Source organism: Loxodonta africana, chromosome 4, assembly GCF_030014295.1.
Source record: "Loxodonta africana isolate mLoxAfr1 chromosome 4, mLoxAfr1.hap2, whole genome shotgun sequence".
Classification (NCBI taxonomy): domain Eukaryota; kingdom Metazoa; phylum Chordata; class Mammalia; order Proboscidea; family Elephantidae; genus Loxodonta; species Loxodonta africana.
In genome coordinates, this window is record NC_087345.1 from 43713442 (window position 1) to 43731404 (window position 17963).

General features: G+C 42.2%; 1 protein-coding gene across 1 annotated transcript in view; it reads left to right on the top strand.

The window, feature by feature from the left end:
• The window catches only part of POC1B (POC1 centriolar protein B), a 167495-nt gene extending 164108 nt beyond the window's left edge, over positions 1-3387 (top strand). The window contains exon 12 of the mRNA XM_023559445.2: positions 1414-3387. Within this exon, the coding sequence (XP_023415213.1) occupies positions 1414-1545 (132 nt within the window). The 3' untranslated portion in view covers positions 1546-3387. The remainder of the gene's footprint in view (positions 1-1413) is intronic.
• The last annotated feature ends 14576 nt before the right edge of the window (positions 3388-17963 follow it).

Sequence of the window (17963 nt, forward strand, 5' to 3'; positions counted from 1 at the left end):
ATTTCACTTCTCCTTCCCAGGACAACACACTCTTGAGAGAAATAGAAAATGTATTTCCACTGTAGTAACTTGAAATTTCTATTTGTGATTTTTTTTTTTTAATGTGAAGGTAAAACAAAGATAAAATAATAGCCAGTGGTGTATCTTTAATTCAGAGTATCTTTAATTCCTTTTCCTAGAGCTGACTTCTCTAAAATTTTTTTATTACATTATATAATGTATTTGGAAACCTTGGTGGCGTAGTGCTTAGGAACTATGTCTGCTAAACAAAAGGTCGGCAGTTCGAATCCACCAGGTGCTCCTTGGAAACCCTATGGGGCAGTTGTAGTCTGTCCTATACGGTTGCTATGAGTCAGAATTGACTAGACGGCAACAGGTTTGGTTTTTGGTTATAGTGTAATTAACCTGAAGCTGTTGAGACAATTACGGTAATCCTACAGGACAGAGTAGAATTGCCCCCTAGGTTTCCAAGCAGCAGCTGGTGGATTCGAACTGCCAACCTTCTGGTTAGCAGACAAGCTCTTAACCACTATGTCCTGGTGGTTCGGGGCACCAGCTCCAAGAGAAGGCTTTCTTTTTCTCTTGGCTCTGGAGAAAGGTCCTTGTTCTCAATCTTCTTGTCTAAGAGCTTCTCAGCGCAGGGACCATGGGTCCAAAGGACACCCTTTCCTCCCAGAGCTACTTTCTTGGTAGTATGAGGTCTCTGTATCTCTGGGCTCTTAACCACTATGCCCTGGTGGCACAGTGGTTAAGAGATGGCTGCTAACCAAAAGGGCCGGCAAGTTCAAATCCAACAGCCTCTCCATGGAAACTCTATGGGGCAGTTCTACTCTGTCCTATAGTGATTGTTAAGTCGGAACTGACTCAACGGCAATGGGTTTGGTATTATGTAATTAACACCATCTTTTACTGATGAGACAAATAAAAAATGGGGGTGCAGTTACTACAGAAGCAGAAAAAAGTTATTGGGTGGATTCTTCCCCCTGCTCCGCCAGGGGGCTTGCTCATTGGGATGGTTCTTGACTCTCTGCTCCTTGATTTACTCTGCCCAAGGTTTCCATATAAGTGACCTCTCAGGTGATACAAACTAACATCCCATAATACACCTAGGGTCTCGTCCAAATCCATCCAGTATCCTAGAGTGGAAAAACAAATACAAAACAAAACACCCCCACTGGAGAAAAAAATCACATTCCATTAAATGTTATTTCTATGCGGGGTCTAGTTTGGGGAATATTTAATTCTGTTATTTTAGAAAACATGTGAGTTTGTTTCTCCCTTAAACCCACTTGTTACATTTAAAAAAACAAAGTTCGATATGTTTTATAGTTCAGTAGAAAGTTAATAATTGGCTTTGATTCATGTTTGAGCAAATTGGATGTTTATTCTGCTTTCTTCTCTTCTTCTTTTCAGCTCAAGTTAGCTACTGTAGCACTGCAAATTTCCCTTATAAACCGTCAAAGCAAAATGGAGCTGACGTTCACTGGACAGCTGTCATATGCCAAGCATTATGCCAAGTGTCTTTGCATATATTACTTCACTTAGACCTGTAGTATCTTCAGTGGACACAGGTGTAACTTGAGGCCCGAAGAGGTTAAAAAATGTATCCAGGGTCACAAAGCTAGTAACTAGTGGGCTTATATTGGAACCCACATCTGTCTGGTTCCAAAGCACATTCCATTCTATTAGGTCACATAAGATCGGTAGATAATAGCTTATCAAGAACTACTAAGCACCCCAGGGTGAAGTGTTAGCATGTTAGCAGTCCCTGAAGACTAAAACGGTGGAAGAAGCAATGGATAAATGGAAGCAGAGAGTTTTGTACCAGACAAGTGGTTTATCGGCTCCCTCTTTCCCTTCAGCAGCATCCAGAATGTGGGTGGACTGAGTGCTGCTGAGTTCAATGTCAAGTGTTTCTGAGTCAGGGAGAAAGATCACCAAAGGCTGAGGTTGGGGAACCATATAGTGATTCTGGAAGCTTATAAATCAGACTGAGCAAAGGTTTCATTGAAAGAGATATTGATTCATTCTTTCATACAATGAATATTTATTATGTCCATGAAAGTTTATGGCAGGCCATGCGTATGAAGATTAATAAGACACGGTTCTTCCTTTAAGGTCCTGTTGGAGAGAGAGATACATCCACAAGCTATCAGAATACAATAAAACCTGTTGCCATGGAGTCATTTCCCACTGATAGCGACCTTATAGGACAGAGTAGAACTGCCCCATAGGGTTTCCAAGGACAGCTGGAGGATTCAAACTGCTGACTTTTTGGTTAGCAGCCAATCTCTTAACCACAGTGCCACCAAGGCTCCAATAGGAGAATATATGCACTTACTGTGGCCATATGCTGATTTCTTGTCACAGCATCTATTCCACCTTGATTTCCTTTTACAGAATTACCTATCTCCCGCTGGACAATCTGGTAGGGCTTTTAAATCTAGGTGCCTTCAATCCTCTGTTGACCACTGGAAGCCACCTGACCCCGTGTGGAACAATGTTCACTCCATTGAATTAGAATCTTGAACAGACAGAGATAGAAAGATGGGGAAATAGCAGGAGATCATTCTTTCTGGGGCAGGGCCCTGACAACACTATGAAATTACTCCAAGGCCTGTCCCAACTCCACCAGCACTAATTTCTATCAATTTCCATCTTCTGAACCATCGTGAGAGCTGACAGAAATCCTTTTAATAAATTCCTGTTTTGCTTGTTAGTAGAATCAGTGGCTTGTATGCTGAGAACTGTTACTACCTAGATCACTCCTCTCTTATTTGGAACAGATTGTTCACTTGGATTCCTCCACAGTTGTGATCCATAGATAACAAATAATGGGGGTCTTCACTAGACAGCAAAACCCAGTTGATTTCATGCTTTCTATTGATTATATATATAGAGGTGATTATTCATATGTGCACTAATAATTTCTTCCCCTCCATCTGTAAAGTGAAGATATATCTTCTACCTGTAGTAGCCCTGGTTCAAAGGGGACTTCTATTGAGAATATCCATGCTTTTCAAGGGGTATGCAATAGTGTGCTAGAGGCACTGGTAGCCAGGGAACAAACATGATTACCTTCCCAAAATATTGATTTCATAAAATAAATCTGGGGCAAATTGTTTTTATATTAACACAAACTCATGGAGCTGAAAACAATCTGCATAAACATTTTAAGGCATAATGGGAGACATCAAAGGGAAGTGTGGTGGCTTGTGGTCAGGCTACCACCCTACCCAGGCCTCCCAGACTTAGACACGTGGTGGATAGACAAAGCACTGGAGCTACTATGTGATTCTCTTTTTGTACGTGCCTGCAGTGAAAATCTGAACTTCAATTTATCACCCTTTATAAAAACTCCCTCCCTCCACTCTACGCTACCAAACTTCTGGGATTTCAAGTTTTTTTTTTTTTTTTTTTTTTTAAGGAAGCCAATTAAGCTTTCTAAACTTCAGTTTCTTCATCTTTAAATTTAGGGGCCCCGTAGTGGTTAAGTGCTATGGCTGCTAACCAAGAGGTCGGCAGTTCAAATTCACCAGGCGCTCTTTGGAAACTCTATGGTTTAGTTTACTCTGTTCTATAGGGTCGCTGTGAGTCAGAATCGACTCAACTACAATAGGTTTTTTACTGCTTATAATAATGAACAAATCTGTCTTGGAAGAAGTACAACCAGAATGTTCCTTAGAAGCAAGGATGGTGAGACTATGTCTCACATACTTTAGACATGTTAACAGGAGGGATCAGTCCATAGAGAAGGACATCATGCTTGGTAAAGTAAAAAAAAAAAGTAAAGGGTCAGTGAAAAAGGGGACAACCTTAATGAGATGGACTGACACAGTGGCTGCAACAACAGGCTCAAGCGCGCAACAATTGTGAGGACGGTGCAGGACCGGGCAGTGATTCGTTCTCCTGCGCCTAGGGTCGCTATGAGGCAGAACTAACTCAGACTCAATAGCACCAAACAACAACTACTTACAATGCAGAGAATTTATGAGAATTAAAATGAGATGATGTTTATGAGAATACCTCCCATAATGGCATGCAGTAGGTGTTCAATAAATACTAGCTCCTTCTGTTCCACTTAGTTAAGAGAAAGGAGAGGAGAGGGGAGGGGAGGATAGAAAACGGACGGGAGAGAGGAGATGGAAGGGGAGAAAGAGAGAGAAGCTATGCTCCCTGGAGTGACTAATGCCCAGGAGAGCCAGGTAAAGCCCTTCAAATAGTAAGGCTCATTTCACTACCCATGTAGCAAGTCTCTGAGGTGGTGTCATTTATGGCTGTCCCAAAGGACAGCTTTTGGGCTTCTTATGCCTTGGGTTTGCCCACTTCTAAGTCCAACTCCCAGAGTTGAGACTCATGTTATGCTTCTGGGAGCCCCAGGATTTCCATATGAGCCAGAATTTCTTCAGTTGTAAGAAACAGAAATCCAACTAAATGAGTTTAAGCAAAACAAAGGGGATTTAGCTCATATATCACTAAGAAGAATATTGGACTGCCCCACAGAACTGAAGGATGGGTGGCAGAACTGGACTGAGAACCCCGCTCTGAAAGGGCTTTCTATCTACTTCTCCTTACTACTTATCTCTGCTTGGCTTCATTCTCTCCAATTATAGACAGACCTCGACTTAGCCTCAGTTTTCCTTCATGTCCTTAGAAGCAAAACCACTTCTCTCCTAGCTCCCAAGTCAAGAAATCCTGAGGATGCATCAGAATGGGCTAGCTTTGTCACATACCCACTCCTGGCCCAAACACAAGTCCAGGGGAATATGGGGCACTGGCCATGCCTAAGCCATGAACCTCTTGTTGTGACTGGGGAAGGGGGTGAATTTGCTGGAAGAAGGTGGCCAAGAAAGCTTACTGAGCAACAAAACAATACTGTAAGTACCACAGTCCTCTACATGTCCTCTCTTAGGGCCCCTGTTGTCTCTTTCACATCCTCAGACCATTTTTATGACTAGACAGCCCTCTTCTCTTTTATCAGCTCTAGAAGCAGCTCATAACTGCTGGCCCCGCTGAGCTCCCCGATGGCAGCACTATTGTTACATAGCTCTTTCAAAGATTAGGGCTTTAAAGAAATTTGTTCAAAGCATTTGCTCACTCATTTACTCATTCCTTCACTTATTCATGCAACAAACACTGAGCATACAGTACACAGCAGGCACTGTGCTGCTAGGACGGGGGGAGGAATACAAAAGCAAGTAGAACACAGTCCTTGTCCTCAAAAAGATCATTATTTGGCTAGGAGTTGGTGATGGAAAATAGAGAAGACAGAGAAAAATAATTATATCAGTATGTCAAGTGTTACATTAAAGGCATCTGGAGAAGGCAGTGGTGGAAGCTCCTTGAAGAGATCAGGGAAGGCTTCCTAGAAGAGGTAGCTTTTGAATTGAGTCTTGGAAGATGATTATTCATTTACCAGGTGAAGAAGAGGTGAAAGGAAACTCCAGGCAGAGGAAACAGCATGAGCAAAAAGCCTAGGAAGTGCACTGTATTGTCAAGGAACTATATAAAATTTGCAATGGTTGTAACAAAGAAGGTAACTGTGGGAACATTTAAGGAAAGAAAGACCCTGGGGAAGGCAGGCAGAGGTCAGATTATATAGGGTTTGATGCAGCATGCAAAGGGATTTGAACTCTTCCCTGGAGGGAAAAGAACAATTAAAGATGTCCAATAATGGAAAGACATGAAAGATTCCCTTGGGGACATATGGGTTGTTGGGAGCAAGAATGAATGCAGGGAGACCACTTAGGAGGCACTGTAGCAAGCCAGGTGGGAGATGGTGAGGAACTGAACTCAAACAGTGGCTGGAGAGATGAAGAAAGGAGGACAGATTCCAGAATGAGAAAAAGAAACTGAGCGAGTTGGACTTGCTGACTGCCGGATATGGAAATGCTGGAATATAGGTGAATAAGACAGGGAGTTTCTCAGTGAGACAAAGCAGGGTAGCTCCCTTCAACACCTTTCTGTTGCTTTGGAAGGCATGTTCTGGTTTGGCCTTGGTTTTGGCAGCATTTTATTTGCTAAGGCTGCCTTCCTTCACTTCCACCCTCCCAGCCCTGGGATGAACACATCACTTCCTCCTATAAAAGTCATTCCATTATCTAGGAAACTTGGCAGGGATACCAAATTCCTCTTTTCATCTTGTCTCTTAGGGCCCAGGGGTACATAGTCAAGTTGATTCTTGGAAATAGTCCTGGATAGCACGTAGTACTCCAACATCAACAAGCAAACTCTAATGATGACTGGGTGTCACAAGGGTACTTATTAAACTTGTGATCCCATTTACATTATCATCTACGTGACCACAGCCCACACAGTTCACACAGCCTCACCGTGCCTTCTCTAGAGTGTTCTCAGAGTGCTCTGAGCTATCAGCTCTGCTACAGAAGAAATGTGTTCAAGTATTTGTGGTCATGTGGAAAGAATCCAACACTTGGGTGTGTAGAAAGAACTCAGCTGGACTTGGTGGACTGTGCTTTCCGCTCCAAAGGAGCAGACACGGCACAAGCAGACAACAACCTCTATGAGTCAGAGCCTCACTCTGCCTACCTGTCCTTTGCACTGTGTCTTCTGAACAAATAAATACAGTAATATCCGTAAGTGAAACTTCTCATCTAGAGGAAAGTTGTACAAACTGCTGAGCAAACATCTATAGGCATCAGGGCTCCACCCTCCCTAGAAAGCCCCAGGATTTAGGGTGCTCATTTTTGAGATGAAAAAGATGAATTGACAGTGGCTCTGGCTGGATCTTTCTCTAGTTTCTTTTCCTAGAAGAAAACTTCAAGTCTGGGTATATTAAGAAAAAGCAATATTTTAGCAAACAGTGGTATTTGGGATATCACTTTCTTTCCTGAATGAATTTCTAAAAAAATAAAAGCAAGGTACCAATGTGTTCCAAGAGTTTCTAGAATCCTAACATTTTCAAAATCATGCTATTGAATAAGTCCCATGTGTAAGGTTGTGTAGGTAAACAATATGCTACAGCACTGGAGTTGTAAAGGAAATCTTGACAGATGGGAGAAGAAAAGAAAAAAGGTTCACTTACAATTTATGCTCCCAGGCAATTTTTGCTGAATGATTAGATCATTATATTTGTTACAGCATGATCACCTGTATTTCATTTCAAAATAATTTTCTTCAGTTTCTTTGCCAACATAGTTGATAGAAATGCTTCAAAATCAATTTATACTGCTTCACCAGTTTTATGTATTTTAAATTTAAGGAAACAACAATTAGGATATTTTCAATGATGAAAAGAACTCCATTAAGCTGCCATAAATGTCAAAGGTTTCTGGCTATGCTAACACTTATGTAATTGTTCTGGAAACCCCACGCACCGGAATAGACCTACACACTAGGCACGACTCCCTCAACTTTTTCTATGCACACACTTGCTCTCAAAAGCTCTCCAGTTGGGATGTATTTTTTCAAAGAAAAAAAAGACAAAATATGGCACATCAATTCCAAAAGTTCTTTCTGTGATTTTTTGGAAAGTACTATTGCCTCGCACAAGAGCGTTAGAAGATGCTGCTGTTTTCATTAATAAAGCAGCCAGATGGGCTAGCATTAAAACAGGCTGAAACTCTGAAATGCTTCCTGAAAAAAAAAAAAAAAGTAATAACAGAGAGAACGTGTGGGTTCTGAAATTTCCAAATGGTTTTCATTTCCTTTGTGACTTTATTCCCCAATTTTTTTTTTTTCTTCTTTAGAGGTTGTGGCTGGTAGCATATGACTGATGTCCTAATCCGCTGAGCAATGCTAAGGAGAATGATACATGCCATAAAATGCTCATCAGCACAGGCAGACCCGGACACACAGGGCCAAGGTGCACGGTAGCGTACACTCCAGTAGCCTTTACTGGAGGCTTTCCGAGTCCAAACGCTTGTGGAGGATTTACGAAAGCACATGGCATAACCTGTAACGCTAAAAGCGTCTGTTTGGTGCAACTTCCAACACCAGAAGCCAAAACCAAATCAGTTGCTGTCAAGCTGATAATCAACTCATCACTACACCATGTGTGCAGAGTGGAACTGGCTTCACGGGGTTTTCAAGCCTGTGGTCTCTGGAAAGAAATCACCAGGTCTTGCTTCCAAGGCACCTCTGGGTGGGCCTGAATCGTCAGTCTTCTGGCTGGCAATCAAGTGCTTAGCCCAGGGGATTCCCTTCAACAACAGGGTCGTGCATTTTTCATGAGCATAGTCAGCATGGAGTCTAGGAACTCCAACAGTGGTGTGCCAAGCAGGCTTGGGGAGGTGTAGACAGGAGGGTGAAGGTCTTGGGGGCAGCTCCTCCAGGAAGCTGACGTAGGTCGTATATAGGAATTTTTGTCTAGGCAGTAATGGGGCCGAGTAGGAGGAAGTTCTGTCTGATGGTTGTCATCAAAGACTTTCTTTCAACAAGAGGGCATGGGTCTGTGTCTGGCCTGCAGGAGGTGAAAACGAGGAGCCAGGCAGTTGATCAGCATCAGTGGGTCAAACAGCCCAGAGCTGGACCTCAGGACCAAAGACAGGGTTCTAGGAAGGGCACAGGCTCTGGGGAGGGCCAATCAGAAAAAGCAGAACCCTCATCTTAGAGAAACTTAGAGGCAGAATGTGGAGGAAGGAATAAGGCAGAAACTTGGTTATTAGAATTGGAATACAGGCCAAAGGCTGTCACAAGAATAAAGGAGAAAACTCACAGCTGGAAATGGGACAGGGGGTCAGAACAGAACCCAGAGTCCAGCTGACCTGATACTACCTTTCATGAGCTACTTACACTTCCTCTGAGTAAGAACAGAATTGAGCCCAGTGCCTGGGGTAGGGCTGAGCTGCAGATGGGTTCCGTGGCCCCGGCCAAGGGTCAAGCCTGAATTCAGGAGAAGTGAGCCAGGCTAAGTAGCCAAATGCCACCCACGCCAAAAGTCCTCATGGCTCCAGGCCCAGTTTTTTCACAATCCATCCATTTTCTCAAGCTGCTTTTGTTACCTGGAATTCCTACACCCAAACTCCTTGGAGTGCTCATCCTTCAGGGCCTAGCTCAAAAGGGGCATCTTCCTGTGAAGCCCTTCCTAGCTCCTCTGGGCTGTCAGACAACTTTATATACATCGCCTACCACACTGTGTCTTTCTTGTTTTTGTTTTTCTTTACACATCTCTCTCCCCAACTAGCCTTCAGCCTTTTTACAGAAAAAATCTTGCCATCTCCCAAGTCCAGCACAGTATAAAGCCAGGCCAGTTGCCACTAAGTCAACTCCATCTCATGGTGACCCCATGTGTGTCACATTCTACTCCTCAGGGTTTTCAATGGCCGGTTTTTCCAAAGTAAATCACCAGATCTTTCTTCCAAGGCATCTCTGTGTGGACCTGAACCTCCAAACTTCTGGCTAGCAGCTGAGCACATTAACCATTTGCATCACCAAGGGACCCAGAACGGAATAGGTACTCAAACTATGTTTGATGATGAACAAATAACTGGAGTAATTGAGAAACCAAACCAAAAAAAAAATCAAACCGAGGGCCGTCAAGTCGATTCCAACTCGTAAGGACCCTATAGGACTGAGTAGAACTGCACTGTAGAGTTTCCAAGGAGCACCTGGCAGATTCGAACTGCCGACCCTTTGGTTAGCAGCCATAGCACTTAACCAGTATGCCACCAGGGTTTCCATTGAGTAACCAAGTGTTTATTAAATGAAAATTAATCAATCATAAACAGGTGAATGAGGAACTGTTAACTATTCCACATATTGACATGGAATAAAAAACAATAACAGTAGTTAACATTTATGTGCTGCTGACTGTGTCCTGGGCCCCATGCTCAGCAGTTTACACAGATTATCTTATTTTATCTTTACAGCAGCCCAAGAAGTAAGCGCTACTAAAATGCTCATTTTACAGAGAAGAAATTGGAGGCACCCTGCGGGAAGCTTTAAGAACTTGGTCTGATCCGGGATCTTTATGTTCTGCTCTGTAAAAGGATCCCTCGATTCTTGAGTCAATCAAAAGGGATATGGCGGCTTTGGGGATGGGGAGAGTCATCAGGCTCAGGTTATCTTCCTCCTTCTCTCCTGCCTCTTATATTAACAAGAAGGGTATGTTCCATGCAATCCTCTTGCCAGATCCCTAGTGACATTTTGCCTCTCCCTCTGCCCATGGGAGAGGTCTGACTAGAATGGGCCAGAGCCAACTCTCCCTTTGAGCTCTTTACCCCTCTAGCCTTAGGGTGGGAGATTTGGCAGAGACTGAAGTGAAATCATTCAAGATCATTAGGAATTTTTTGTTTCATGTGATATTTGCATATCTACCATGCTCCAAGGACTACATGAAGCACTTTATATAATAATCCCCTTTAGTACTCACTCCACCCTGTGAGGTAGGTATCCTATCCCACAACATACACATCAGGTTCAATGACTTGCCTAATGTTCACCAGCTAGAAGCAGAGCCAGGATTTGAACTAAGACTCATCTGCCCCTAGTTTGATGCAATCCAACAAATATCTACCGAGCACCACCTCACAGATGTGCTTATGCCCTTCCCACATGGCACAGTACCACCAACGCTCCTTGGTTTTGGGGATGCAGTCATAATCACCTTCTCTGGATATTGGTCATAGTTGTCTTTAAAAGCAGCATTGAATGGCATTTTTGTCTGCTTATTAGAAAATGTCACAAAGATCGCATTCATTGGTGCAATCCTTCGACAGGTCTTAGAGACTAATGCCATCAGTTGGAAAATGCTTCTGAAAGCAGTGCAAGAGCCCCCAAAGAGCTAGCCAGCGCATTGCCAATGCCATTATCTTCTGCCTTGGGGCCTCCTTCCCGCCTGGTTCCTCAGTCCCCACAAATGCAAAAGTCTTCTCCTGTCCTCTCTGTTCTTTAGCAACTCATCTGCTCCTAGTGCAGCCATGTTTGTTGACCTGTTCACAACAGATGAGAACCTGCTGGAATGAGGCACAATGGGAGTTTCAAGAGCCTTGAGTCCGCACCCTGCACTGTTTGCTTTGTGAAATTCCAGACTGTTTAATCTGCTCTACCTCATCGTAATGACTCCAGATTCTACTTTTCTTAATGACTCTCCCCTCCTTAAATGCCTACACAGTTATCTTTGAAGAAGGAGAAAAAGAATAGATGAATCATTTGCAGGAAATGAGGGGAGAGACGTGTGGTTGGAACGGCAGATGGCTGAGTGTGTGGGCATGGAGCTGTCTCTGTTGTTCCTTCCACCACCCTCTGGAAATGAGGCCTTTGGAAGTGTACATTCATACCAGTGTGGCGGCTGTGCCCACTTTCAGGTACCAACATGTAAATCCACATCCGCTGGGGCTCATCACAGACATCCAAACTCCAGGGGGAGAGGGAACCTCAGACTATTTATCCTCTCTTTGAAGTCCTGACATTCAACCTTCTAAGGATAAAGTGATAAACTACTTTCGAGTAGTGGTAACAGAATTTCCTGCGCTGTATTCTTTTTCCCATCCCCTGCAGGACATGAAGTAAGTACGTGAATGCTTTTCATCTGCCACAATGCAGCCTCCTGACCTCATAAGGGACAGGCAAATGCCTGGAAGGAAGCTAGTGGAGGAAGCCTGTACATTCAGATGAAAACACAGATTAAGCAGAAAACACAAATTGTTCTCACTGGGACTTTTGGTGGTGGTGGTAGTGTGGAAGGACATAAAGACATAGAGGTCTTGGGGACAGAGAAAGAAAGCACCTATATGTTGTTTCTCAAAGTGAGCTTCCTGGTACATGTATGGATATGACACCCATTGTGGTCTATATCTTGGAAGCATCTTTCACTTTGATAACTGAAATAAGTTTCGAGAATCCAAGAGGATACTCACTTTCAAAGACTACAACTTTTTCAGAAGACTTCATTTAGCTCTTCTGTTATTTCTGTGCAAATTTCCAAATTTATATGTATACGCTAGGATAAGCATTTATTTTATTTTTAGATGTATGAAGCTCGTTTCATCCATAGAGCCTCGTTCATTGATCCCCCCCCCCACTTCCATCCCACCATCAGCCCTTCCTCTCCAGGACCCACACCGCAGCACCCTGTTATAAGCACACAGATGTCAGGAAGACAAGAGTTTGTCATTCTGGCATTTTGATAAAATGTGCATCTACAAGTTGGGGTAAATTTCTTGGCACAAATTATCATATACAACTTGGAAAATAAGCATTGTGGTGAACAGTATTTTTTCAATGAACACACCTTTAAAAATCCATTTTAATAATGTAAGTCATGGTTAAGAATGAGTAAACTTAGTGCAATAATCAATCTGAATAATCGTAATATTTCAGCAATCATAAATCTTTTAATAACAGAATTCCATCCTCATTCCCTTTATGGTTTGGTGACTCTTGTAATCTGAAAGTCATTCTTACTAATCTCCATGAAAGCACCGATTCCTGTTTCCAAAACATTTAAAATTATTCTTCATAAAACATGACTGTACCAGATCAATTTTTGTGCCTCTCAAGATTCCTTGGGCACTTGAGCCCCAGGCTTGGGCCTCTTCCTGAACAGAGAGCCTGGGGCCTGCTGTCTAAGCCTCTTGGGGGAAGGGCCAGGCTTTGGCAAGACCACATCTCACCTGCTGTAGCAGGTGCCTCAGTGGCTCCAGGGCCCAAGACTGACTTGACTAGTCTCAGGTAGCTTATGGCTACCCTCTTCCCCTTCCAGGCAGCTTAGTGAGATGTGGAATCTGGCTTCCCCAATGGCTCTCTGAAGTGGCTGAGTGAACAGCCCGGAAGTATAGGGGAGTTAAACTTTGAATCAAGACATACAGGCCAAAAAGATAAACGCCACATGGGTGAGAAGAACCTCAAGTTCCAAGGTAACTTGCAGGACCAAGCAACTGGTTGTGTTTTTTTTGTCAACTTAAAGCCAGTTCCTCAATACGTCATCTTGTATTTGCAATCCTTTTCCTGTGTGATGGTTAAGATTGGTTTTGCTTCTTTAGAGAACCCAGCCTAAGACATCCTCCTTCACTCTTGTAGCCCTGAGGTTACACCTTCCAACACAGCCTTAGCAAGTAATTTTTGCCTCAGGTTTTAGGCTTCAGGGGATTTGATTATGACAATGATTCTTTTTTTTTTTTTTTTTAAATCATATTACATCTTCAATCTGGTCCTCTTCCTGCAGTCTATTTTCTCCTTCATAAGAGGGATGAATAACCAAAAAAACCAAATTTATTGCTGTTGAGTCAATTCTGACTCATAGAGACCACATAGGACAGAGCAGAACTGCCCCACAAGGTTTCCAAGGCTGAAGTTTTTATAGAAGCAGACTGCCACATCTTCCTCAGAGTGGCCGGGGGTGTTGAACTGCCTTTTGCTTAGCAGCTGAGCGCTTAACCATTGTGCTACCAGGACCCCTTAGAAGATGAATCCAAAAACCTGTTGCCATCAAGTTGATTCTGACTTAGAGCAACCCTATAGGGCAGAGTAGAACTGCCCCATAGAGTTTCTAAGGAGCAGCTGGTAGATTCCAACTGCCTGGATTTTAGTTAGCAGCCAAGCTCAACCACTACACCACCAGGGCTCATCTTCCTGTATATGTCCTGGTATTTATAAAGCTGGAGTCCCTGGGTGGTGTAAATAGTTAATGGGCTTAGCTACTAACTAAAAGATTGAAGATTTGAGTCTACCCAGAGGTGCCTCAGAATAAAGTCCTCGTGATCTATTTCCAAAAAATCAACCATCGAAGACTCTAAGGAACACCGTTCTACTGTGACACACACATGGGAGGCTGTCATGAGTCAGAATTGATTAGCTAACAAGTGGTTTATGTATAAACCTATTCCCTGATCGCCATCCTATTATCTTTGTTGCTATAACTTTGTCCGCATTGTGTCCTTACCTCCCATTTTATCTTCAGTGATTTCCCCATCACCATCTTATTATCCTTGTTGCTAAACTTTGTCCGCATTGTGTCCTTACCTCCCATTTTATCTTCAGTGATTTCCTGACAGGTACTTTCTATAAAGCCTGTTCAAATTAATATTCAAAATCCATTTGATTCAGAAAATTCTGCTCAGTGTAAAAGATGTATTTTTAATCAGTAACTAAGGAATATCAGCTGTCCAGAGCTACGTGATATTTGGGGATTGTAAACAAGACACTTTAAATACTTCTCAGACAGAGAAGGAGTTCAGGGACTTTTTCACTTCTCTATTCAAGGGGCAAGATAATATCTTCCTATGGACGGGTGGGGGTGGGGATGGAGGCTTTTAGAGGGTGAGTGGTAGCTCTCTTTTCTCCTCATGCAAAAGGAAAGGACTGTAAATACTAGGAGAGGATAGCAAGGCTGTTATTTTAGTGAGTTAGAATTCCTCAGAAAGTGTGCATAGATAATCGACAACTGGACAGAGATTAAGACAGACTCTTCTGGGATTAAAAAAAAAAAAACAAAACCCAGGGCTCTTTGACCCTGAGCCTGCCTAAGGAATGAGAACGCTTTTTATTACAACTTGAGATTTAGAATTTGTTGAGAAGGAAAAGTCAGGCATCAGTGAGTTATGTACTTTGGGATTATCAAGTGGCTCTACATTTTCCTATTTGAAACCTGTTGTTATTAGTTGCTGTCTAGTTCGCTCCAGCTCATAGTGACCTTATGTATCACAGAAAGAAATGGTGCCTGATCCTGTGCCAATTTGAAACTAATGATTAATTAATATTATTTAAATTCAGTGGTGGCAATGACCTTAATATTACGTTTAAAAAAATAAAGTATAAAAAATAAAATAGAATCAGTATCCCAAAGAATGGGGGAAAAAATTACAAAGGATGTGAACAGTTAGGTCACAAGAAAAAAATTTTAAACCACTCTTAAACATACAAAAAAGATGCTCAACCTGACAATTATAGAAATAGAAATTAAATTACCATGAGATACCAATATTCACCTATCAGATTGGGAAAGCACACTGGGTCGCCTGCTGTTGTTAGGTGCAGTCGAGTCGGTTCCAACTCATAGCGATCCTATGTACAACAGAATGAAACACTACCCACTCCTGCGCCATCCTCACAATTGTTGCTGTGCTTGAGCCCGTTGTCGCAGCCACCGTGTCAGTCCATCTCACTGAGGGTCTTCCTCTTTTTGGCTGACCCTCTACTTTGCCAAACATGACGTCCTTCTCCAAGGACTGTGTTGTCTAGAATAGGGAAATAGGCACTCTCACACATTGTTGGTGGGAATGTAAACCAGTACAACCCCTGAAGCGGGCATTTTGGTGATATTATCAAAATTATAAATTCACATACAGCAATCAAGCAATTCTACTTCTAAGAATTTATACTACAGATATATTCTCATAAAAGGTAAATTAATGTGTAAAACCATATTCATGTCAGTCAGTGCTTACAATACCCAAAGGATTATGAACTACTTCACTATCCTTCAAGAGGAAGACTGGATAAATAAATTAAGCTATACCCATACAATGGAATGGAGCCCTGCTGGCAGAGTAGTTAAGAGTTTGGCTGCTAATCAAAATGTTGGCAGTTTGCATCTTCCAGCTGCTCCTTGGAAACCCCATGGGGCAGTTCCACTCTGTTCTACACAGTGGCTATGAGTCTGAATTGACTCAACAGCAATGGGTTTGATTATTTATTTATCTATTTTTTGGTTCTACAGCGGAATACTATGTAGCTACTAAAAAGAGGAAAGCTCTATGCTTTCTGATATGAGCATCTTCAAAACGTGTTAAGTGAAAAATCAAATCTTACTCATATGTTTAGTTTCCTGTAATTACAAATATCAGTAATAATAAATATATATGCTTATAGATGCATAACTCTGTAGGAGAATAGATAAGAAACTGGTTAATAGGGTTGACTCTAGAGAGAGGAATTGCATGAAAAGGAGAGACTTCACTTTTACTCTGTACCAATTCTTTCCTTTTGAATTTTATTTTTTAAGAGGAAAAAAAGACCAGTATAATATGTGTACCTTATTGCCATCAAGTCGATTCTGACTCATAGCGACCCTAGAGGTCAGAGTAGAACTGCCCCATAGGGTTTTCAAGGAGTGGCTGATGGATTTGAACTGCTGACTTTTTGGTTAGCAGCGGAACTTTTTTTTTTTTCTCTTTAATGTGCTTTAAGTGACAGTTTATGGCTCGTTAGTTTCTCATACAAAAATTTATACACACATTGGTATGTGACCCTAGCTGCTCTCCCTAAAATGTGACAGCACACTCCTCCTTTCCACCCTGTATTTCCCATGTCCATTCAACCAGCTCTTGTCCCTTTCTGCCTTCTCATCTTGCCTTCGGACAGATGCTGCCCATTTAGTCTCATATATCTATTTGAGCTAAGAAGCACACTCTTGACAAGTATCACTTAATGTCTTATAGTCCAGTCTAACCTTTGTCCTAAGAGTTGGCTTTGGGAATGGTTTTAGTTTTGGGCTAACAGAGAGTCCGGGGGCCATGTCTCCTGGGGTCCCTCCAGTCTCAGTCAGACCATTACGTCTGGTCTTTTTATTAGAATTTGAGTTCTGCATCCTACTTTTCTCCTACTCTGTCAGGGACTCTCTGTTGTGTTCCCTGCCAGGTCGGTCATTGGTGGTAGCTGGGCACTATCTAGCTCTTTAGGTCTCAGGCTGATGGAATCTCTAGTTTATGTGGCCCTTTCTGTCTCTTGGGCTCGTATTTTCCTTGCGTCTTTGGTGTTCTTCATTCTCCTTTACTCCAGGTGGGTTGGGACCAATTGATACATCTTAGATGTCCACTTGCTAGCTTTTGAGACCCCAGACGCCACTCACCAAAGTGGGATGCAGAACATTTTCTTAATAAACTTTTGTTGTTATGCCAGTTGACCTACATGTCCCCTGAAACCATGGTCCCCAGACTCCAGCAGTGGAGGTCTTAACCACTACGCCCCCGGGGCTCCAAAATAATGTGTAGATATGTGAAAAGGAACTTCCATCTTATTTCTGGGCAAACTCTGTATTTTGTAGTTCCAAGTCACCTGGAAGCAGCATGCACATTTTAAAAAAGAAGTGGGTAAGTCACTTTTAAAGACTGAATCAGAAATTAGAATTATCAAATGGACGCCCACATTACTTTAATAAATGGATAAATCTTTATTACTTTCCCTTTATGACAGATTCTTTCTTTTCAGGACAGCCATGTTTCTAGTTGTTTTCTCTGAGCTCTTTGCAGTAAAGGAATCTAACAAGTGAATGAGGGACAAGTGCATACAAATGTAGGCTGTGATGCTGGGATATTTATACTGTCCTTAAAATAAGAGCTAATTTGTGCAAGCATTAAAAAGGCTTATTCTGCTGCAATGTGCAATCTTCCAATTGCTTTGTGATGTATTTCAGCAGTACGTTTTCCAAGAAATGCATGTTGAGAGGAACAAATGAATCAGAATCATTTACTGTTCCAGAGCAAATACTTCCATTTGAAAAAACTAATAACTTACTACTTACGTAAATGGACCTCAGGAGGTAGAGTATATTATCTTATGTATTTCTGACCTATCTCATTGTATCACTCTATGGCCATTTGGCTTCCATATATAAAATGATGTATTTTGGAATTCCTCATTATAAGTCCGAATCAGCTAATCTTCAGGATGTAAGGACTCCACCAGTCATCTAAAACAGCCATCCTTTTGGATCTTGAATTTTGACACTGTTATAATAGAGCAGTGAATGTCACCCTTGTAAGATTCTCTCTGAGGTCACAGCCCTACCTGTTAGCTTCTTTAGGGGAGCACTCCCCTATGAGTTATTGCTTTATCCCTCAGAATATCTTGCACCAACTCAGCAAATACACTGAGCATGGATTTTTGAAAAGGTAGAAGTCAAAGTCAAAAGTGCAAAAAATCATTTTTAATTTGTGGCATATTCTGTGATGAATACCAATGATACTTCTCCAAAAAGAAGGCAGAATTCTGATGTGGCCCAGAGAAGCAGAACGGAGACCCAGCATGGGGAAGGGCTGGACGTGCAGCAGACAGAAAACACA